General features: G+C 41.1%; 1 protein-coding gene across 6 annotated transcripts in view; it reads right to left on the reverse strand.

The window, feature by feature from the left end:
- Window positions 1-504: 504 nt before the first annotated feature.
- Window positions 505-25620, reverse strand: part of BICC1 (BicC family RNA binding protein 1) — a 360705-nt gene continuing 335589 nt past the window's right edge. For all 6 annotated transcript variants that reach the window (XM_085883538.1, XM_085883536.1, XM_085883537.1 and 3 more), the window contains one exon: window positions 505-2606. In XM_085883538.1, coding sequence (XP_085739664.1) covers window positions 2497-2606 — 110 coding nt within the window. In that variant the 3' untranslated portion in view covers window positions 505-2496. The remainder of the gene's footprint in view (window positions 2607-25620) is intronic.

Genomic DNA, 25620 nt, shown 5'->3' on the forward strand with positions numbered 1-25620 from the left:
GAAATGCTTCACCAGTTTCCATATCCCTGATTTTGAAGGCTTCGTCTGACCACGAAAGCGACTTTTAAATGCAATTTGACATTCCTAAAGGATGCATTCTTGATGCAATGTTTGAAGAGAAACACGCGTTCTTCCACAGTAAGAGCCATGGCGAGACTGAGTGAAAACGGTTAAACGTCACTGCCAGGTCATGTGATAAATCATGTGATACCTGATAGCTCTCAGGATCAGTCACGTCTTTCTGTAATGTAAGGCTATATTTCGCAAAATATTAGGTTCGTAACGGATATAGTTTTTGGTGTATGGGAATTATTTAGGATTCTTGAATAAAAATAAACAAACACATAAATTGCCCTGTACTTGTGAATCTTTGATTTCGTAAGTAATAAACGAATTGGCACTTGAAAACATACCAAATCAATTTCAATTATCCATGTTATTGGATGATTGTGTAACATGTAAAACAAACTTTTTATGCTTCATTCTGGGTTAAATGAACCACTCTCACCATTTTGAAGTAAATTTATTAAATGTCTGAACTACATGACATATTTTCCCGAGATTGTACAATAGATTGATAAAATCATTGGGGAGATGTCATGTAAAGAAAATCCTACAAATTCATATAACTTTCATACACAATTATTATACTTCACACACAAATTATTAGAAATCATAAAACTTGTATATGATTCATATGTGCACTGGAAAGGATAATGATGCACCTGCACGACTTGTGTGTTTCTGACAATTCTCAGACTTCATGTTTCCCATCACAATTTCAAAGAAAACAAGAAAGAGCAATCAGAGGTGGCAGATCCTCGCCAGGACTTGTTTTGTGTGATGTGGTTTGTGTGACAAATAAATGGAAGGATGCGCTAAATGAAAGGTCATTTATTGCAAATGAAAGGTCTAAATAGTCTAGTTGCAAATCTGTAAAGGTTAAAGGTTTGAAAAGTTGTAAAGGTCAAATGGTCTGAAAAATCTGAAGGTCGAAAGGTGAAAAGATTTGAAAAGGTCAAAATTGTCTGAAGGGGGGCTGAAGGGTCTTAAAACATCTAAAATTGGTCTAAAAGTCAAAGGGGTCTACAAGGTATTAAAAGGTCTAAAAGGTGTGAGAGTCTAAAGGGTAGAAAGGAATCTAAGGGTCTTCAAGGTTCTAAAGGGTCTAAGAGGACCTCAAGGTTCTTATAGGTCTAAAGGGTGTAACAGAGTCTGTGGGGTATACAAGGTCTTCGGGGTCTAAAGGGTCTTAGGGATTTCAAAAGAGTTTTACGGATCCAAAGCATCTTAGGTGTCTTAAGGGGTCTAAAAGGGTCTTTGTGGTCTTAAATGGTGTTATGGGGTCGAACAGGTATTAAGGAGCCTTGGAGGTCTAAAAGGTGTGAGCCTAAAAAGGGTCTTAACCCGAGTCCGACCAACAGCTCGGTATTTTTGGACCCCAAGCATGCAGGACATTTTGATGTATTATTTATACATCAGTTTAACAATGTATTTCATGTTTTATTAGTTTGTTTACCGACTGAATATGAGCCGGTAATAAATACATATGATGTTTTAAGATCCCACATTGCTGCACAGAGTTGCAAGCAAATCCTTTCTGGGGTCCAAAAAAACCCCAATTGTTTTTGTTGAATTTTTTTGCATATATGATAACTTCATATGGTATTTATATCAAGCAAGTCCTCCAATTTTTTTTATTATTAATGTGTTTGTGTTTGTTTACTTTATCACTAAAACATCCTCCAATCAAAATAATTATGTTTCCACATTGATGTGAAACTTCAACAGATTGAATGAAATTTAGTGATCCTGAGTTGGGATCATAAAAGTCCCCAGTTTGTTGGTTAATTTTCGATTTTATATTTGTTATGTTTGTTGACTTTATCAATAAAACACCATGTTTAGTCATTGATGTGAAACTTTGGCAGATTTAGTGAAATTGAATGGTTTTTGATTTGGGGTCCAAAAAGACCTCAGTTGGTAAGATTAGGTTGTAAAATATTTTGGTAGGACTTGGGTTAAAGAGTCCAGAAAGTCTTAGGGATCTTAAATGGTTTTAGGGGTCTTAAAGAGTATAAGGGTTCAAAAGGGTCTTAAGCGGTGTTAGGATTCAAAAGTGTCTTCAGGGTCTCAAAGTGTCTTTGGGTTCAAAAAGCTCTACAGTGTTTTAGGGGTCTAAAGGGTCTTTGGGGGTCTTAAGAATCTTCGTGGTCTTAAAGCATCTCATTTAATTAAAGTGAATACACATACTCAAGTTCTGTGTGGACAGACAGACAAACAACCAAACTGACCCAAATGCAACACCCTCTTCTCGAGTTAGGGCAATAAACAAGATTGCATTCATAAAAATGGTAAAGTCGGCATGAATGATATTAAATTGTGAATGCTTTTGCAAAAGATAATCATTTTAAAATTTGAAAAAATAACTAGCATTCACCATTCATTATAGAAAATGTTCCTTTTGGACACGTAATGTTCCCTTTCTGTTTCTGACTACCAACGTGCACTCTCACTTCCTGCTTCTCCAAGATGGCATGTCAACCGGCCACTTGCACCTCCCTCCAAGAATCCCATCCGGGCCTTTCTCTGGATCTTGTTCTGGTCTGCAACAAATGGTCTTAGTGAGTGGAACATTTTCATTTTTTTTCTTTCTAAAGTTTCTAAGGCTCATGGAAGAGATGTCACACACAAATCTCACACACACATGCAAGTAGGGGAATTTTGTTGGATCTGGGACTGTCCCATTCCTCCCATTGACTCTAATGTTAACTCACGGAAAAAAGATTTGACCCTGTCAATAAAAAGGAGTGAATTTTTTCTCACAAACAGATCTCTTCTGGCACTTCTCCTTCTCCTCCACTCATCCTGCACCAGCTTATTCACATTAAATTGTTTCTGGGATGAAACTCTTCCATGAGTCTCGACGATGCATCAAAAACCTTTGATTTTTTGACCCCCCCTCCCCCCAACCACACTTTATTTTATGCCCCACTCCTCACCACCCACACTCCACCCTCTTTCTCTTACCTATTTATACCCCAATTTGAACAGAGATCATACTCCCTTGTGCTATGAATAATACACTTTATATTTAAAACGATGTATTTCAGATATTGCATCCATAAAAAAATCAGTTTTAGCAAAATTACTTCAACATAAATGACCTCAAAATTCTGGAAAAGTATCGAGCCAAGCTAAAACCAAACCAAAGAGTGGAGAAAAATCACAATCTTGGTATTTAAATGGGAAATACAATGAATGTGGACAGCATCAAAAAAGTTTCATCGAAGGAATAACCAAGACAACCGTAAATAAAGCACACAGACTGAGGGGTTTAAAAATATTTAATGGATGTCAAGAAAACAATGGAAAAAATAATTGACGATAATTTTGAAATGACATGTTGTTCAGGAGCTCAGAGAAGAACGATGAGGGAAGTTTATCATTTTGTCTCAACTCAAAAAAGATATTTAGCCCAAGAACTAAACCCCAACATATTGTTGTGGCCACGGGAACCAAGACACCAGCTTGTCACTCAGGGGGGATTAATCCCCGTTTGTCCTCGGAAGAGCCGGACCTGGGGCCACCACTCACAATTAACGTTGTGGTACAGTGGTTTGTTTTCGAACCATGACCACCACCCAGTTAACCACGAGTTCCAGAGTCCACCGTCTAATTATGCCATTTCATTAGAGGTCACGTGGTTCCCTGAGTGGGGAGCACGCCCTTGGCAAAGCACCAATCTTATCTTGATTAGATCTTAATTAGGGCGGCCGAGCGTTTTAACCGCGTGCCGACTATTTTTGGTGAAATCTGTGGTAACTACCTCCCAGTCTATCTAGGTTCGGACAATGCCAGACCAATGGAAGGAAAGGACAAACACGGACAGGTTGGAAGTCAATATATAATTTATTAATGAGAAAATAAATAAATTAAAAGAACTTTTTATTTTCTGAGGTAAATAAATGAATAAATTCCAAAGCAATCGAAATGAATAATTACTCAGGCAAAATCAATCAAAATGACAGGAAAGAGACAGAGAGCAGATGCTTATCAAAGGTTGACTTACAACTAAACACGGACAAGGGTACTCAGCAGTTCATTTGGGGGGGGGGGGTGGGGGGATAGGAGTCGTCTCTCTCACCAGAGAGAAGACGTCCATGAAGTGAAAACATCCTGAAATGTGTGTGTGCGTGTCCCATCCGTCACCAGCACCCAGCCTTGACGTGCACCCACTTGCCAACAGCCTTGGATGGCAGTCGACATCTGGGGGGGGGGGGCACCGAGATCGTCTGTCGGGGGTTTAGACCCTGGTGCTGTGACACGGGCATCTTCTCACACTTCACGAAACTGGTGACGTCCAGTGACCCACACAGTCCATTGGTGACTGACCTGCGCCTCACTCATTGTGACCGACACGTGCCTCACTCGTTGTTGGCGCTGCTCTCACCCACACGCGCACCACATGCTCGCTTGCTCAAGCACTGGGAAGGACAAATTGTCTCGTTGTTGGCACTGGTCAGACACCCACATGCTCGCTTTCTTACTTGCGCGCTCGCACGCTTCCTCGCTTGTGTGCTTCCTCTCTGGCTCGCTTCAACTCTCGCTTTCTTTCTCTCACGCACTTCAACTCTCGCTTTCTTTTTGGCTCGCTTGCCCGCTTCTTGCTCGCTTCTCTTTTCGCGCTTCCTCTCTCGCTTTCTTCTCCTTCTGTATGGACCTCCAATTATTTTTTTTATATCTGTGGCCGGTCTCGGCGGGCGCAGAGTCCCCCCAAGCTCACGCCACCTCACTTGCGCACCATTACCATGACAACCCGTGCGCTTGAAAAAGGGTGGGCGTCGGCGCTCGCGAAACAGATATGTGCATAAACGTTGCTGAGGAAAAATAAGGCGGGTTCAGTGCTCGCGAAAGAAATATGTGCATAAATGTGTCTGTCGTAAAGAAAAAAAGCTTCCCATAAGAGAGGGGATCTATTCTTTACCCTTCTCAACGCATCACATTTAAAATCCCATTAGACATGGGGATGGGGCTAATCTGAACATGCATTTAAGGAAATAACTGTCTGAGGACCTGTATGTGTGGATGCATTCATCAGACCGGATTCTGAAATCCGTAATACTATTATTTATCAACATTCTCGATGGTGATGACAGATATAAGAAAAGAAAGTGTTTTAATATACTACAAACCTAACAAATATTTATTGGTAGCTTTTTTTGAATCCATTTGTAAATACGAACAAACATTTTATTTTAAACACAAAAATATCATACATAAATCAGCAAGAGATTTCACCAAGAAGATTTTATTTTAAAGACAAAAGTATCGATAAATAAGAAAGAGATTTCGACAAGAAAATTTTATTTTAGACACGAGTATATATTTAAATAGGTCTGAGAAAAATCATCTCTTGCTGACATTGATACTTTTGTGCTTAAAATATAATCTTCCAAATAATCAGTAAAAGATTTCACCAATAAAATTTTATTTTAAACACAAGAGTATACATATAAATAGGTCCTAGAAAAATCGTCTCATTTGTTATATTGTTGTGAATCTGGAAGCCATGAGCACACAAGATTCAGGTCCTATAGCTCAGTTATATCGATAAGTGAATGTGGATAGATAGCCTCCCATCCCTTGTCTAATGGGTAATTAAATGTTCATGCGCTGTGGAGTTATTTTGACAGTTAGGGTTTTTCTTTTACATTTTTCCACCAACATGAACTACAACAACAACAGCTGCGGACCACTCCAGCTCCGAATAAAACAATGATGAGAAACCATCTGCTCCCGGCATTCTCTGCGTGCTCACTAGGGGAAGGGTCATGCCCCCACCCACCGATTCACTTAGCGGGGTGCCCAGTAGAGGAAAGGTCGAGCCGTGCCCAAGAAACCCTCTGCTTCCAGCATTCTCACTAGGGGAAAGGTCATGCTCTCACCCACCGATTCGCTTGGGGGTTGGGGGGGCAAGTAGGGAAACGGTCAATCTGCGCCCGAGAATGAATCATGCCTGAGCGAGCCCCACCCGAGAATGATCCATTCCTGAGTGAGCCACGCCTGAGAACGAATCACGCCTGAGTGAGCCACGTCGAGAACGAATCACGCCTGAGCGAGCGTGCCGGAGAGGACAAAAAGGAATAGAGAATCCTCGCAGAGAGTGTCTTCTTCATCCTCCTCCTGCGAGTGCATCTTCTTCCTCCTCCTCCTCCTCCTGATGATCAAGAGCTTGGGCTTCAGAGACACGATCCACCACCAGAGCCGCAAGGGTGAGCACCGTCTCTCGGAGGGATATGGAGGAGAGGTTTTGACTGCCAGGACGAGCGCGGAGCTGAGGAGGCTGATCGCGGTTTGCTGGTGTCTGGGTTCGGCTCGCCTCTCGTTGGGGCCCAGGCCGACTCAACGTGAAGACCACACGAGGTGGACAGGTCCGAGGCAGAGTCTGGTCTTCAGCTTGTCCTTTCCATCCGAGCTGGAGGCCTCAACAAAGACTATTTGGTCCGATTCTTTTGGGTGTGTGCGTATTTGTGTTTGTGGCGCCAGTATAGTAAGTAATGAATTGTTAAGTGCCTTGCTGTACATACATGCTTATTACTATTCGGATAACTCTGCTCTTCTGTGTTCCCCTCCCTGCCTATTGTTAAAATAAACAGCCCCATTTGTGAAATGTATCCGCTCGTTTGTGTCCTTTCCTCCATTGGCTTAGCGTGCTGCGTGTTGGAAAATTAGCCAGGCTGTTGCCGCTGTAATGGGACTTTTGGACCGACGGATCTCAGCGATCAACCGCTCGGGTCACACGCGGTTCGAGTACGCTCAGCGGCTCGTTCCGTACGGGTGCCGTCGAGGGTGTGGAGACTCAGTAAATCGCCACGTGGAAATGTAGGTATTTTGAAAATTGGCAAATAACCCTGTACCACATGGCAGAAATATTGATGCTTCATGGTCCGGTAAGAGACCAGTAGTTTTTGGAGTTTTCTAAAAAGGTATGATCTAAATTCCGGGTGATCGGCGGAGTCGACTCTATGGCTCCATCTAGCGGTCGTGCTCGCAGCCGATACTGAGCCCCGCAACAATATAAGTATGGTGAGTATAACACATTGTGATGTTTGCAATAAGGACTACAAATATTATAACAAACACTTACAATCATACAAACACACAATCAATATATTTCAACTAATCCAACAAGTAGAGCAAGAAAAACAACATTGTGATATATGCTCAAAGGACTTGTTGAAACAGAGTTATAAGAGACATCTTCAATTATGCAAACACAAAAAGAAAAACTTAGAATATACAGCTGGGTTTGTTATTGAAAAAACTGATGGGGCATTTAAAGATCATAATAAAATAAGAATTTTTCGGTTTAAAGAGCCAGAACCAAAATCGGTAGCTGAAGCAATTGTGAAAGTTCGTTCGGTTGTTGAAACTTTTCATTTACAAGGGCCTGGGGGAATTTAATACCATTAAATTCTATATGGGAGTAAAATTATATTTGACAAAAGAAGACAATGAAGGAAACGAGTTTAAAGAAGAAACACCTTAAATGAGAACAAACCCTTAATTCATTTCTTCATTTCCACGATTGTAATGTTTATGATAAACTTCAAAGGTATGAAATAGATGTTGATGGTAACACAGAAGGAAGTGGGTTTCACATTGGGAAAATCATTTTCTTAGATACACACATCTTGAAATTGGATCCTCTTGAATCTTCTTCCTATATTCATTTGCCAAGAGTAACAAAACTTTAAAAAGCAGTTGGTTATGTTCAAAACAATGACAACAAATGCTTCCTCTGGGCTGTTCTTGCTCATTTACACTTCCCACAATGGTAACCAGAACGAATATGGCGTTATAAAAAATATGAAAATACTTTAAATGTTAAAGGATTAGAATTTCCATTGAAGTTAAAGGATATCTCTAACTTTGAGAAAATGAACAATCTCTCTATTAATGTGTATGGACTAACAGATACAAACAAAGATCAAATATTCATCATTTCAAATAACTCTAAAAATGATGAAATGCACATTGATCTTTTGTTCTATAGTTCAGAGGAAAATTCACATTATGCTTCCATCAAAAATTTATCAAGATTGTCGACTTCTCAAGCACACAATCAAACTAAAAAGACATATCCCTGTACGCAATGTCTCAACTTCTTTCACACAAAAAAAAGATTAGAACAACATTCAATATACTGCTCAAACCACAAATCAACTGTAATCAATATGCCAAAAGTGGGTTCAGTGGTATATTTCAATGATATAAATAAATCCATAAAGCATCCGTTTGTGATATGTGCTGACTTTGAAAGCATTCTCAAAAAGATAGACACTACATCTCCAAATTCAAATCAATCCTACACCAAGCCATATCAAAAGCATACTCCTTGTGGGTTCTGTTATTATATCAAATCATCTGTTGGAGACCAATATAATAAATTAGAAATGTACAGAGGAGAAGATACCCCTCAAGAGCTTGTTTTTTTTTAATGTTGAAGGCTGCACGCAAGGATTGAATAGTCGCTTCTGATGTCCTTTCCTCCAAGGCCAAGCCTTAAATAAATACCCTCTACATCAAGGCCAAGCCTTAATTAAAATAACTACATGAATTGTAAAATAAGAAAATAGAGAATAGACGAAGAGTTTTTGAGAAAGTAAAAATTCTGCTTTTTGAAAAGGGAAATGTCATAAGTGTTTGGGAAGACATGAGAAGGTAAAGAGTGCCAGAGATTGGCAGTGGAGGGGAAGAAACAAACATCGTAAGATGCAAGAAGCAAACATCGTAAGTTTGTAAAATGATTAGAAAGAGATTGAAAAAAAATGATTAGAATTAGATTTCTAGATTTATGCAAATGTATGCCAAATAATTTATCCACATTAGGATCAAGTCTTAAAGCATATCCAAATCCCCAAAATCATTTCCTAAATGAAGAAGAAACAAACCTAGTGTCAGCTGAAGTTAGCACAGTTGAGCACTTATGAAAAGATGTTTATCCATATGACGATGTGGCCAACTTTGGAAGATTTGAGGAAACAACTCCCTTCAAGGGAAAGCTTCCACAATGAGCTGAATAAAACTCATATTAGCGATGAAGAAGATCAACATGCACAAAATATCTGGGAAATTTTAACATGAAAAATCTTGGTGAATATCATGACTTGTATCTTAAGACTGATGTTTTGTTATTTGCTGATGTATTTGAAGCATTCAGAAATGTCTGTCAGAATACAAATTCATCAACACAAGATATTATATAAATAAAATAATGGATTATTCAGAAATCAAACCTGAACTTTGCATACACCATAAAGTCCCAAATAAAACTTGCAAAAAATTAGCTGATTTATTTTCCAAATATATAAATGAATGATTTTTTACCTGAGAAAGTAAGATAAAATTTAACAACTACGAAAATATACCAAATTCATAAAAATGTCTAATAGTTGGTTCAAGCGGATGAAGAAAAGCTTGTTTACTCTAAAAGATGCTGCCTTCTCCAACCTTTTTGGATTATGAGACGTTAATAATTTTCACAAAGTCAAGTTTTGAACCTGAGTATCAATTGTTCTCACAAGGTTTTAATGCGGGGTCTTCAAAAAGATGATCGTGTTACAATTTCAGAATCCGGTCTGATGAATGCATCCACACATCCAGGTCCTCAGACTGTTATTTCCTTAAATGCATGTTCAGATTAGCCCCATCCCCATGTCTAAAGGCATCTTAAATAGATACCCTCTCTTGTGGGAAGCTTTTTTCTTTGCGACAGACACGTTTACACACATTTCTTTCACGAGCTCTGAAGCCCGCCCTTATATTTCCTCAGCAACGTTCTTTCGTGAGCTCTGAAGCCCGCCCTCATTCCCCTCAGCAACATTATTTCGCCAGCTCCTACGCCCACCTTTTTTGAGAGCGCACGGGTCATCATGGTAACCGTGCGCAAGTGGGGCGGGGTGAGCTTGGGGCGGACAATGCGCCTGCGGAGATGGCCCACAGATATAAAGCAAATAGAGGTACATTCTGAGGCGAAAGGAAAGCAGAGGCGAAAGAAAGCGAAGCGAGAGAAAAGCGGAGGTGAAAGAAAGTGGGGCGAAAGAAAGCGGGGTGAGAAAAAGCCAGGGAGTGAGAAGAGAACGAGAAGTAAGCTTGAGAAGCGAGCAAGAAGCGGGTGTAAGCACGCAGAAGAGGAGAAGGAAGCGAGCGTGTGTTGCATGTGTGGGTGTGAGCAGCGCCACCAACAAGTGAGGCATGGGTCGGTCACCAACAACACCAGGGTCTAAACCTGCGACAGACGATCTCGGTGCTCTCCAAACGTGAACTGGCATTCAGGGCTGTTCGCGAGAGGGTGCACGGCAAGGCTGGGTGCTGGCGACGGATGTGACACGCACGCACACATTTCAGGACGTTTTCACTTCACGGACGACTACTTTCTGGTGAGCGAGACGATTCTTCCCCCCCCCCTCCCAAATGATCTGTTGGGTACCCATGTCTGTGTTTAGCTGTAAGTTAGTCAATCTCCGATAATCATCTGCTCTTTGTCTCTTTCCTGAGATTTTGATTGATTTTGCATTGAAATTTATTTTCATTTACCTCGTACAATAAAAAGTTCTTACCATTTATTTATTTTATCATTAATAAATCATTTGTCGATTTTCAACCTGTCTGTATTTGTCCTTTCCTTCCATTGGTCTGGCATTGTCCTAACCGAGATAGAATGGAAGGTAATTACCACAGATTTGACCAAAAATAGTCGGCAGGCACCAGCGGTTAAAAGGCCCGGCCGCCCTAATTAAAATCTAATGAAGTTAACATTGGTGTTTTGCCGAGGGCGCGCTCCCTGCTCAGCTAACCACATGACCTCAAGTTAAACGGAATAATTAGACGGTGGACACTGGAACTCGTGGTTAACTGGGCGGCGTTCGTGGTTCTAAAGCAACCCACCGTACGACAACGTTAATTGTGAGCGGTGGCCTCAGGTCCGGCTCGACCGATGACAACCGGGGATTAATCCCCCTGAGTGACAAGCTGGTGTCTCGGTAGCCATGGCCGCAACAAGATTATCAATTTAAACTTCAAAACAAACGAAATTATAACAATGGAGATGTAATACAACTATTTTGTTCGACTCAAAAATGTAAAAAGAAAAGCACTCTTTCAGTATCTTGTAATCTTTGTGATAATACGAATGATATACCTTCACCCCAAGATTTGGAAAAATCAAAAAAAGAACCTTATTATATTTGATGATCGTGTAAAATAGAGAAACTAAACAGTTATGGATAGCTACTGCACTGGAGGGAGACATTCTTCTTGTAATTGTATTTATCTTAGCCAATCATACTTTCAACTCTCTCTTAAAGCCTGGTGTTGGCTTTGCAGTTAGGGTGGTGGCTTGGAATCCTCGGGTCCTGTGTGGTCCTGAGTTTGAGCCCCATGCCAATGAATTAACACCAGGGGTTGACTCAGCCTGAGCACCAGTATACTGGTAATAGGGGCACTGCATCAGCGGCATAGCCGTGCCCCTAACCAATGATGCAACCAGCAGCCAAAAAGGCAGCACATGATGGGAACTCTCTCTTCACTCAATAAGAAATAATGCTAATACTTTTATCTTATACAAGCTAAATTAAATTGATACAAATAATTTTTGGAGAGACAATTGTTCAACATTATGTAGTAAAAGGGAATTTGAGGATTATATGAAACACACAACTGGAAAATATAAATATATTGTTACGATTGTGGGGGTAGATGGAAGAATCTAATAGGGAATATAGTATTGTGGAGAATTGCTTGGTCTGTGGACGTGCAGGCGGGATCTTGATGTGAGTAAGTAAGGAACCTGTGAGCTTAAGTATTAACGTGTCTCCACACGAGGGGCTGTGCGGTGTTTTCCCCACGTTTTTATAACCAAAACCATGAGGAGGAACAAGCAGGCGTGCCGAGCTGGAGCAGCCCCGCCTTCCCAGGTTTGGTGCGAGCAGGCCACGCCCCAGAGGCGGAGGATATAGATTGGCGTGATTAAAGTCAATGGAAGGCAGGTTGCACATTTTAAGAGGAAAAAGGAGTCGGCTTGCACATTTTGGGAGAGCCGTGATAAGTAGGCTGGACATTTTGAGAGGCATCGGACTCAGTAGGCTTGTGCATTTTGTGGAGAGCCATGATCAGAGTGGAGGCACGAGGTGTATTGTTTGAAGAGGCGAGAGCAGAGGTTGAGCACATGCCGAGGAGGATGACACGACCATTGAATTTGTGTTGAGGTGATTTGGCTCGCATAGTGCAGTAAGACGCACGCCTTTTTTTGCTCTTGATCGGGTTGGTGAGGACGATTAGAGCACACAAAGCCATTTTACTGGGGCTTTGAGCCTTGATGTGGAGTGCCGTTCACGGATTGCCTGGAGTGCATTCGTCCTGCGATGAGAGAAGCGCCTCGATTCCAGTTCCACAAGGATCAGCTCTGGGCCAAGCATAGTACAAGAATAGTTAAAAGGGAATGTTTTACCTTTCGTTTTGTGTCCCCTTTGTCTGTATTTGAGTCTGTGTGAGAGGCACCTCGACTGTAGCATTTATTTACTTTATTATTATTGTTATTATCTTCTGAATTATTGGCCGTTGTAAATATTCATTTATTTTCATTAAATGTATTCCTTTCAAGAAAATGCAGCTGTGTGCTGTCCTGGTGCAGTACCACTGTGCTGTGCTTCTCCTGGGTGGATGTCTCTCCGCCATTATGCCCCGTTAACGCGCGTGCATTAATCTCCGAGTCTCGGTTGTAGCCTTCAAGGGAGAAGCTTTGCCATCCGTCCAGGTTGGTTTAAAACCCCGCTGGACACGACAATATTGTGGTCAAACAAGATAGCATACTACAGAATATTTTTCAAAAAATAAATATAGAAAATGGAAGGAAATGAAAGAGCTAAGTTTACTGAACATCAGAAGTTAGTTTCAAAAGTTGTAAAGCAACAGGAAGACAGAAAGAAGAAACAGACAAAAACTAATGGGCGAAGAAGCGAATGAACGAGAAAAAAAAAAAAAATTTTAAACCGCTTTTAAAAATTCCTCATCAAAAGATGACAAAGGTCTCTGTTTCTACAACGATAGAATATAAAAATGACCGTTTTTATAGCCATTTTTCCCTGCTGTGCAGGGGTTGGGCTTTTTCTTGAGGCAATGTTTTATGGCCGGATGCACTTCCTGACGCCAACCCTGGTCGCCTCTTACGACACACAGGGATATGGTATACCTATTCTAACCGGGGCATACACCGGGACCAGTACACTGGCACTCATTTCGACAACCTCGGAAGGATGACAGGCTGAGTCAACCCCCTGGTGTTAATTCAGCAGCCAACGGGGCTTGAACTCAGGACCCTGGGATCCCAAGCCACCACCCTAACCACTAAGCCAACACCAGGCTTACAACGATAGAATATACTCCTAAAAAACTTAAAATGCTGAAAGATTTTCGTCAAATGACAGAGCAAGAACTCGGAGATATCGGAGAATTAGATTGATGATTATGAAGGATTATTCCAAGAGCTGAGAAAGGAAATTAACCTCCTGAATATATTGTGAAGGATATTCAGAACAATGAATATTCAACACATTCAAAACATTAGCTGGTTTCATATCAACAGAAGAATCAGCACAGTTATATCTAGTTAATGCAAAGGTATTGATATTTCATGATGAATTGATGTTCTTGAGTTCTGATCGACCAAGTGTTAAACTAACTCCCAGATTAATGTTTCTTCGAACAAAAGATGGTCTTTAAGATTCAAGTTATTTTGATGAACCATTGAACAGAAAATGAGGATGATAGAGTATTTATTTAATTACTAGACTCACTTGAAATCTGGAGTTTCTGTAGCTGGTAAAAGTATGAAGAATGAGAAGCAGAAACATATTATACATGCATTAAGTAAGCTTGGTTCAGGCATATCTTTTCAATATGTTAGCTTTCTTCCAAATGACCCATCACAATTGGTGAATAGACTTATTGCTGTGAGGAAGTAAGAAGGATAGAAACAACAATTGTTTTCATGAAGCATCAGCCATTTTAGACCAGTTAATGAAGATGAAAATAATTAAATGTCAATACCGACATTTTAACTCATGTTACATAAGATGAGAAGCACAATTATAATTTCACAACGAGTGATCACACACCTTCATTCCCATACCCACTATCACTTGACCCCACAAAAGAATACGAAGCATCTTTATTGTCTATGGAAAGTTATAATACCCTGTTTAATAACACAGGAAAAAAAAATGTTAAGTCAAGTTATAACCCAGGAAGCAGACACAAAACTAAAACAGTTTCACCCAGAGCAGATGAGATTGACCAAATATCTTCCGAAATTGCTCGCCTTATGAAAGAACAAGGGGATGGACCAAAAATATTGTTATAGATATTCAAAAACATCTTCAAAATCAACTATTACACTTAAAAAAAACAATTACAAAGTGGATTTCACAATGGATTATAATTCATTTGGAGTTATTGGGTTTCTCCTCAAAAAAGACTGAAAGTAATGAAACATTTTTCATTGATAATGTCATTGAAATATCCTCAGGTATACATTCGGTATTAATTCACTGTGATTTGATTGATGGTGCTGAAAAACGATAGAATAATAACAAATACAATATATTCATTTGGTGCATAATCCAGTCCAATTGGTTATAAATTGAAAATGGAAATGAAAAATCTTGTATATCTACCTGTGTCAAGAAAAACTATGAACAGGTCAGGTCAGGTATGGGAGCATGCATCAGAGCAGCACGTCACTACGCCCACTCCACCAGGCAAATGCGTCGCCCAACCCCATCTCCTTGAAATGTTGATCAATCTGCTGCAACCACGGGGAACATGGTCGGCCCATTAGCCTCCTCCACTCATGAGGCTCCATCGCTGAGATAATCTGGTGAGCAGGATCAGCGTCACGAAAATCAGCCACATGTACATACAGCCGCAGCTGACGCTCACGGACTATGCAGTTAACAAATTTCATTGAGTCTCCCTCAGCAACCACTCATTGGACGCAAAGTCTGAGCAGCGATAACAAAGGATTCTCCAAATAAAACTGGAACCAAAGGAATTACGTCTCCGTCTCAGATCCCTGGTCAAAGTCCATCTCATATCCATAGAGCAAGACTGGAAAAACAAAGGGCCTGAAGACTTGGACTTTCGTCCTCCTGCACAGATACCGACAGCGCCACACCCCATGATCCAGTGAATCCGTGACACCCCACGTGCAACCCAGATGTCTACTGACCTCTGGCTCAGCCAACAGAGATATGAATATCACTGCGATGGTCAGTGAATCTCTCCGTGACCTCAATATCCTCACCACAAACAGGTACAGACAGGATAGCAGCATCCAAGATGTCATTGAAAGCCTGGATCTTAGTTTTGACCCAGGAAACCTGTAATCCCAGTGGCTCTGGCTCCTCATTCAGCACGTCAAGGGCCACCAAAAGGACATCCAGAGTCTTTGCAAAGATGATTGCATCATCTGTGAAATCAGTCACATGATGCACTGCAGCTTGATGTCTCTGACATCCTCCCCAGAATTCAGTCCATACAAGTGATGAAAAGTGTGGGGGCCAGTACACGCCCCGACATCCAGCACACATGGATCAGCCTGGTCACATCAGCCGACAAAGTCCAGTATCAACTAGAAATAAGTCAGAGATGGTATCACGACATCTCGCAGCACTCTCAGCACCAGAGTATTGTTCAGACATCAGATTGATCAGTTTTGGTGGCACCCACGAAGACCAAGAATCCTCCAGAGGGCATCCCGATTCACTGAATCGAATGCTTTGCAGAGATCAACAACAGAGCCAAAACTCCCATCTGCGTTTGGTGGGGATCAGAATGGCGAGGATGCAGTCAATCGTTGACCTCTTTGGGATAAAGCGTGACTGCTCTGGGCACTGGTGCTGAAGCAAATGGTGGCAAACCCTATCAAGAATTATCCGAGCAAAGATCTTGCCCGGCACTGAGAGCAGCATCACCCCACGGTAGTTGTTGCAGTGCTGGCGATCACCCTTCCCTTTCCAGAGAAGGACAACAAGGCCCCTCTTCCAGTCAGTTCGGATGAATCCTTTGTTCCAGGAAGAGCACAGTACTGCATGCAACGACATGAGTACAGCATTTCCACCAGCCTTGAGAAGTTCAGCATGGATGCCACATATCCCAGGAGCTTTACACAGTTTCAACCGGTTCATCGCAGCCTGTGTTTCCACAAACGAAGGTGGATCACAGTTGCTCGGAGGGTCAGCAATCGGGATATTAACATTCCTGACATCCAACTCAAAAGCTGGTGGATCAGCCTGGTATAGCCACTCAAAGTAACCAATTGTCATGGAAAATAACTCAATTTCCACAAGTTGGATCAGAATACCAAAGGGGAATCTTTAATTTCGTATATACGGAGGAAGAACATTGAATGCTTGACTGAAACATTCAAATGGACTTCACTGAAACAAAAGCCCAAGGCAATTCTTCTTATACACACCTTGACATTCCAAAGAATGGGAGGGGAGACATTTGGCAACTCAATTGCAGGGTTAGTTGATAAGCATGAGGCAAAATAACTTAAACTGCAATACGCGTCCACTGGGTGAAAGAGAAAATGACATAATCATGGCAAAGGTTGCAGTGTTGTCATCCAGTTCATCCTGTTTCATAGTAGGACATTCCTTTTATCAATATTTAGGCCAAAAGACTCTTGGGTAAAGGGAAACAAAACTGACAGCCAATTTGACTATAGCGTAAAAATAAAATTTATAAAGCACCAGCAACAATTATAATTGAGAGTACATTAATATAATTATTTTTTTTCCCACAAAGTCCAGCGGGCCTTCACTTCTTCACCTCACTTCTCTTCTGTCAAGAGCCCACCACCGTCTGCTCTAACTGCAGTACACCGAGGGAGGGGCTTCTTGGAACACAATGCGCAAATTCTGCTGAAAGCAGGACGAGAATCACTTGACCACAGGTGATGCTCTACCCTCTCACAGATTCCTCGCACACAGGCCTTCTTGTCGACCTTCATCGCATGAACAGTTTTATGACTCAACTCCCTGAACAGCTCAGCTCTGCCATTAAACCTGGCCCTGCGACCCTGGTCAATGGTATCCGGTGTCCTTTGAGAGACAAATTTTTTCTTCGCTCTACAGAGTTCCAGGACATCCAACGGAAACATCAAGCATAGTGGTCTTGAAGGCACTCCAGAACTCTTCAGGATTCCCTAAAGCACCCAGACCCTCCAAATCCACACTCGCCTGTTCGCAAACTCCTCAGCTAACCTCTCATCCTTGAGCTTGCCATCATCCAACCGAGGTTGCGATGGTACTATTCTCCTGGATTTTAGCTGCGACTTCAGAGTTGCTGACACAAGCGTGTGGTCACTATTTACGAACTGCGCACTCCGGTCGACCCTGCAGTTTCTGATCTTCCTCCAGTGACCATCAATGAGCACATGGTCAATCTCCTTTGCAACACCTCCAGCATTGGAATACCAAGTCCAGCGATGAACCTGTGGATTCTGAAACCATGAACCAGCCACCCTAAGTCCATGACTTCTTGCAAAGTCAAGGAACTTAATGCTATTCTGGTTCACAGTTCCAGACCTATGGGGACACTTGTCTCATACCCATCCCTATCAGTTCTAGTCGATGCATGGAAATCCCCCAAAACGAGAAGAGTATCTCGCCTGGGGCACTGATCAACAACCGACTCCAGTGTGATATAGAATGCATCCTGCACGGTGAGATCACTCGCCTCAGTCGGAGCATATACGGAGACCAGGGAAATGAAACCCAAGGAGTGATGAATCCTTAGTCTCATAATACACTCGCTGACTGGTGCTACCTTAATTATCATTTGAGTCAGCTTGTTGGATACAGCTACAGCAACTCCTTGGGCATGGTAACCATCAGAGCAACCAGACCAATAGTTGTAAACAGCCGCCATGATCTTGCCGCAATCCAGTCTCTGAACCACAGAGAGTGCTGCAATACCAATGTCGAAATGCTGAAGCTCAGATGATAGCAGAGACAGGTGACCATCCTCTCTTAGGGATAGGACTTTCCAGGCACCCACCCATGCCTCAGGTTAACCCAAGGAGACCGCCGTTTGGTGGTTGGCACCTCAGCACCACCCCAACACACACTACTGCAATCTGACCCAGGAAGGTCACCCCATGGTTTTCCTCATATCAAAGATTGAGGGTCCCGAAGGCTTTACCCAATCCCGTCATCCCGTGAGCTGCCCTGTCGAGGGCAGCTCCACAGTAGGTACTCTCACGGAGTGGGTTTTCACTTTTCTTTCCGTTTTTCTTGTGTTTTGCGGTGGCCGGAGTGCAATTCCTGCCACCAACCTCCGAAAAAAAACAAAGTATCCCAACTGCAGGAGGGCATCCGCAGACACAGTTGGGCACTAGATATGGATGGCCGTTGGCTCAGAAGGTGCTCCTACAGAGTAAATTTTAGGATAACCGATGAAGATAATCATATGATTTCCTTCAATGGAGAAATTATATCCATCAGATTTCACCTACGTGAAGTTTTGCAATAAATAAATACAATGTTTATCGCGACGAAACAATATTTGGGAATATATAAAAAAATTACAGGGGATGGGATGTTCCTTTACTTTCCCCATACTATAAGAGTGAAGGTATGTATCTTGGTAGAGGATACTATAACCTGAGAGACAACGGGGTGTGGGACATCAATTTGAAAATAAAGGAGGTGGAATAATTGATACTCTAATGGATACTCTAAATAGGTTCAACAATTCTTTAACATGAAGACCTAATAGGCTCAACCGCTTCGGCCGTGGGAAACATTGTGGGTGCTATAAAGAGTATAAAAGATGCTTAAAAAGAATCGCATAAATAGCAAGCAATCAAAGAAATTAAGAAAGGCAAAACTCAGTTGTCTCCCCAGGAAAGAAACAAAAAATCCAAATATTAGGGTCAGGGTTTCATTTTCATTTTTTGTTATCTAAATAAATACAAGTATGGAAGCAATTGATAGTATCTATGATTTGGATGATACCATTCTCATCTCAAACTCCACAAAAAAGGAAGACTACTTCAACGTAAATGCTATAACTGGAACAAACTGGAATACAAATGGAACAAAAAGTTTTGAAATGAATAATCAACAAACTTATTTGAATCTAGCTGATAGTTTATTGTTGTGTAAATTTACATTCACTAAGGCTGCGAATAACACAAATGCCACCCTCGTAAATGATTTATTCTGGAAAATGTTTGATAGTGTTCGTTTGTATATTGCAACACAAGAAGTTGAAGCATTTGATTATATCTCTGCTATATCTGAAATTATGAAATTTACACTATATTTCTTTAGCGATAGAATGGGTAAGGGATCTGCCGAAGGTTTTATTCCTGATATGGCAAAGGAAGCAAATGCAGACCCCGGTTATAGTCAAAGAAAGGCAAAATATAACGATAATGCAAAAACAGGTAATAGTTTTACAATGGCAAACCCCCTTAAATCATTTGATTCAGCATCCCAATGGCACATCCACAGCATGATCCAAAAGTCACTTTACCCCCTGGTAAATCATTTGATCCAGCCTGCCAATGGCACATCAACAGCATGGTCCAAAACTCCCTTCACCCTTGTGAAATAATTTGGCCCAAAATGCCAAGGGCACATCAACAGCATGGCCCAAAAATCGCATTACCCCTGTTGAATCATTTGGGCCAGAATACCAAGAGCACATAAACAGCATGGTCCAAAAGCCGCATTATCCCTGTTAAAGGAATATTTGGATTTTGTGATGATGAAAAAGTTCTGTATGGACTTAAAATTAGATTTCAACTATAAAGGAAAGATAATGAAAATAGATTGCTTTTTTGTGTTGCTAATGCTTTTGGTGCTCAGAATAAATTTGTTTTTGATGAAATTAGTTGGTATATTAGTGAATATACTCCTAATCTTAAAACAGAAGAGATGTTGAATAGAAGACTTAACTGAAAGAAACCACTCAATGTATCATACCTTAAAAGATGTCAACACGTTAAACTGAACCAAACCATTTGCACATGGAATTTGGGTGTTCTGGAAGGAAAGCTCCGATATCTGTGGCTCATTTTAAAGAAACCAGATGGAGATACTGCTGCAGATAAGAATAATGCATTTAGTGAAAAGCTAAGGTGAAACAACCTCACGTTTCTCTGGATGGAACATTTTATCCACAAGATAGATAGGAAATTGATTGGGAAAAAAATGATTATGCTGAAACATGTAAGTCTTACCAAAAGGTGTGTGAAAGCAATGGAAATAAAGAACCCATTTTGGATATGACAGCATAAAAAAAAAAACTTTCCACAATCTATGCGATTGATATGAGCACTCAAAAGGAAACTGTAAAGTCTAATGGCGTAGATACTTCTCTATACATTGAAAGAGGAGAGAGTGAAGAAGTTAATACATCTTGTTTGCTTTTGGAAGAAACAGAATTACAGATGAATATAGATAATGGTGTTATGAGTAGTCTCACATAATGAGTAGGAAAGTCACAACTGGGGTAAATGTTAATCAAATCAATCTTGATAAACTAAAATTATGCACACAAAAATAAAAAGCCTTGTATGATCAACATTAATACAATTCAGAGAAAAAGAGCTGTAAGAATTTATGTTTTGCTCACAAGAGAACAGGTGAAAATCTTGAATGATACTGGCGCACTTAAAATTAAAATGTCAAAACCAATGTTGAAGAAATATTCAGTCAAGGAGACAAGTAGAGGATTTCTTATATCCCTCACTCTTTTATTGACAGATCTTGGTGCGGTGGGAGCATTGACGGGCAGTATTTCCACAGCGGTGAAAACCACCAACGAAAGGAAGGCTCAAATACTGGCTCAAAAAGAGATGGAAAGACATAACAAAGTGTTGGAGAAACAAATTAGTACAAGTGGTGTAATTGTAGATTTTGCTGAAAAACTTGAAAGCCTACTGATAAAGCGAGATTGTTAATTGTAAACATGCTTTCTTCTATCACATAACCAGGTGTAAAATTAACTAAAAGGCGTGTGTGGTACCTTTTCATTTCATTACGTCTGCCACCAAAGTTGAAGGCGGTTATGTTTTCACGCCTTTCTGTCTGTTTGTTTGTTTGTTTGTTTGTTACTTGCAAAATCGAAGATTTTTCAAGTATATTGTTCAGTCGATTTTGTGATTCTGCCTGTCTGTTTGTCAACCACCTACAGGTCACAATTCCAAACTGATCACCATAAAACTTTACCAAGTTGTCGAGGTAGTTTCAACTGAGAAGCCTATTGATTTTGAGCTTAGAGGTCATCTTGAGGTCAAATTTCAAAAATCATCAATTTTCAACTGAAAAATCATCAATTTACATCCTATTAACTTGAATATTAAACAGCAATAGTGCGTTACTGAATTGGGAAAGCAACTATTTTTGAGATCAAAAGATCAAAGGTCAACTGTAGGGCAAACATCTAAAATCATCAATTTCAATCTGAAAAATAATCAATTTTCATCCGATTGGCCTGAGCTTTGATTAAGATCGTCAATTTTAATCTTAATGAAATGAACAATTTGATGTATCCATGGCAACCTTTGGAGAGGGGAGTGGATTTTGCAAGTATCATTCGGTGTATGACAAGGACAAACTGATTAGATGTTGGTGAAGATTCGGATCTGGATCGACAGATTAGAATTTATTAAGTGATTCTTCACATTGAGAGATAGGGCCAAAAACGATATCTGGCATGATATCTCAAAAAGTTGTAGACGGATTCGGATGAAACTTGGTGGACATGTTGGGTGCATCACAAGAAAGAATTGATTCAATTTTGGTGAAGATCCGGATGTGATAATTTTTTCAGTGATTCTTCACCATTGGGAGATGGTGCTAAACTGATATGTAGCACAATATCTCAAAAATGTATTGGGCAAGATATGTTCTCGTGGATCAGGCATTACGGAGTGGAGGTATGCACTCTACCGAGTGCCCTCCTCGTTCCAATTGCATTTATTCCAATTGATTATTGTTAAAGGAAAATTATAATCCCCCATCTTGAGTGTTGTCCAATGTTGGGCACCCTTCACCTGAGTCAGCACCTCATTAGTCCAATGATGGTTAAAACACTGGTCAAGTTGCACTTCATCCCCATTCAACTTCTTCCCACTACCTCCTATTATCCAAACATGAAATTAACTTCCCAAAGCATCTTAAGGGCCTCACTAATTTACGATACATTACCACCACCTCTTTCGATCTATCTAATATCTGCCTTTGAATACAAACTAAAATCCTTTGAGCTTTTCCCATTGCTCTTTGGCACGACTCTGACAGCTTAAGCCCATGTCTACAACCACCTCTAGACGTTTCTCCTGCATGTCATATGTTCCAAGACTGCTCCTCGTAAGAGGCAGTCCTTATCTATACTATAAAAGGAGCCATGCATGCATTCATGCAAGTTCCAGACCCTCTATACCGTTAGACCCTTTAATACCTGAAGACCATTGTGACCCTTAAGACCCCCCACCCATACCCCTAAGACCCCAAAGACCATTTTTAACCCTAAGACCATTAAGACTCTTAAGACCCCAAAAACACTCCATACCCTTTAGACCCCTTCGACCATTGAATAACCCTTCATACCATCAAGACCCTTTTGACCCCCAAGACCCTTTAAGACCCTTATGACCCCCAAAACCCTCAATACTCCAATAACCTTAAGAATTTTAATACCACAAAGACCCTTTAAATCCCAAGACCACCTAAGACCCTTTATGACCCTGAATACCCTTTAGACCTTTCATGGCCCTTTAGATTCTTTATGACCCGAAGACACTTTTGACCCATAAGACCCCCAATATCACCAACAACTGTGAGAACGTCACTTCTGGTTGTTAGCATGCGGCTGTGTAAGGCCTAGGCCAGAACAAGATAAGTGGTTTTTGTGTGTTGTTTTGCATATTTTGTTCTCGTGATTTGTGTCAGGGGTTGTGGGGTGGTATTTATAAAGGTGTAGTTGTGTTCATAACAGTTTACTGGGTATTTTTGTTAGTTATTGAATGAAGCAGGGGGAGGCCTTGTGTTAAGTTTGACATTTAAGTCAGTTGAAGCCTTGGGAATATGGTGGTGAAAAAGGATATAAATAGAGAGTGAAGGAGAAAAGAGGAGGAGTACATAAAATGTGATAGATGCTAAATGTGGGACACATCAAGAATAGGGGACGCAGAGGGTGCTCACTGTTGTAGGAAGTGTGAGGAAATAGCCCACTTGAGGATAGTTATTTCTAGGTTGAACGAACAGATTGATAATTATTTACAGCAAGTAGCAGAATGTGAGATATTTGGAGATAAAAGTTGGTTACGGTTGTCGAGTGAGGTTGCTGAGGATATTGGCAGAAGTGATGGTGCAGCAGGAGCAGGCTGTGGTGATTGTGCAGTGGGAGCAGGCAGTGGTGGTGGTGCAGTGGGAGCAGGCAGTGGTGATGGGGCAGCGGGAGCAGGCAGTGGTGATGGGGCAGTGGGAGCAGGCAGTGGTGATGGGGCAGCGGGAGCAGGCAGTGGTGATTGTGCAGTGGGAGCAGGCAGTGGTGATTGTGCAGTGGGAGCAGGCAGTGGTGATTGTGCAGTGGGAGCAGGCAGTGGTGGTGGTGCAGTGGGAGCAGGCAGTGGTGATGGGGCAGCGGGAGCGGCAGTGGTGATGGTGAAGCACTAGAGATTGGTAGACATGAGGTATAGGAGACAGTTTTTGTGGGTGATGAGAGCATTAAATATGTAGATTCCTCATTCTGCAGGAAGGATCGTAGACATAGAATTCAGGTTAGTTTTGAAGGAGGGGGAGTTAGGGACATTGAAGGAAGGGGAAACGATATTGTTTTGGGTCACGGCAGGAAGAAATTGGTTGCGGTACACCTAGGAGCGAATGATGTAGGGAAAGTTTACTCAGATGTTTTGAAAAATAGATACAGGATATTGGGTAAGCGGCTGAAAGCAAGGGGTTGTGAGGTCATGTTTTCTGGTATTCTCCCAACATTAGGAAACAATATATAAATTATGACCAGAATGATAGACATCAACCATTGGCTGGAAGAATGGTGGAGGGAGGAAGGTTTTGCATTTAAGAAGCAGTGGGAATCATTTAGGGGACAAAGGAAGTGTTTCCAGAATGATGGCCATTTGTTAAATGGAGAGGGGGCAGCAAGGTTTGCAGTGAGGAAGGAATTCAGGCTTTTTCACATCAGCGTAGGGTGTAGAAGCTATAAAGGAAGGAACAGATGATGTAATTATGATGAGTAAGGCCAGGCAGGAAAATATAATTTAAGGAAGGGAAAAGTTAAATATATTCTATCCCAATGCCAGAAGTTTAAATAATAAGATGGAAGAGCTTGAAGCCAAAGTAGATAGCGAGGAGTACAATGTAGTTGCAGTGAGTGAGATATGGTTTAAGGATGAGAGTAACTGGAGGACAGGATTAGAAGGCTACAAGGTGTATCGGTGTGATAGGAAGGAGAGAATAGGAGGAGTAACAATCTGAATAAGGGACAGCATTGTATCAAGAGAAAGGGGTGACATTAAGGAAGGAATAAATGTTGAGGATTCTGTGTGGGGAGAGATTAGAGATTGTAAAAACAGTAAGATACTGGTGGGATGCTTTTATCAGGCTCTGGGTGGGAAGAAAGAGGAGGAAGGAGGAGTACATGAAGAATTCAAAAGGGAATGTGGGAAGGGAAGAGTATTGATTATGGGGGATTCTAACTTGCCAGGGATAGATTGGGTCCAGGAACAGGGAAAGGGCAGAGTGGATGAGGATTTTCTAGTTTTATTCCAAGATTGCTTTTTAACCCAGCTTATAGATAAGCCTAGAGGGGGAGTGCAATGTTAGACCTCCTTTAAAGTAACGATCCCAATGTGGTGGAGGAGGTGGAAGTTGGGGAGCATTTAGGAGCAATTGACCATAACATTGTGTGTGCAAAGATTCTGTTAAGGGTTAGAGTTCAGGATAGTAGGGTAAGGCTATTAGATTTCAGGAAGGCAAACTTTGAGGGTATGAGGAGAGAATTTGCTGATGTAGATTGGGAGACTCTAACAACAGGACAATCAGCATCAGAGAAATGGGAAACCTTCAAGGAGAAAATGTGTAGAGTGCAGAGTAAGTACATTCCAATGAGGTGTAAGACGAGAAGCAGAAAGAAGCCTGGGTGGTTGAGAATTGAAGTAAATAATATTACTCACAGATAAACCATTCAATGTAAAAGAAACACAAGTAAACACAAAGAATCAACACAATACATGAGTCAATCTTGGGTCACGGAATTGCACTGCAAATTCACACCAACAAAGGTCAAGTGACGATAACCATTAGGGTTCTAAATAAACCCACAATTTTCAATCAAAAAATCAATTGTAACCTGTCTTCTATTGTTAAAAACGTAATGCATATTCATATATGCCCAACAAGGCCTTTCTAAAGTATGCATATGAAATAAGTTCCGTACATAAGATATATAAATCTGAAAGGACTTGTCCATGACAATGGTGGCAGTGTCCGCAAAAAATGGTGAATCAATGTTTCA

Source organism: Eptatretus burgeri, chromosome 5 (genome assembly GCF_056783735.1).
Source record: "Eptatretus burgeri isolate ZD-2024b chromosome 5, Ebu_testis_v1, whole genome shotgun sequence".
NCBI lineage: Eukaryota > Metazoa > Chordata > Myxini > Myxiniformes > Myxinidae > Eptatretus > Eptatretus burgeri.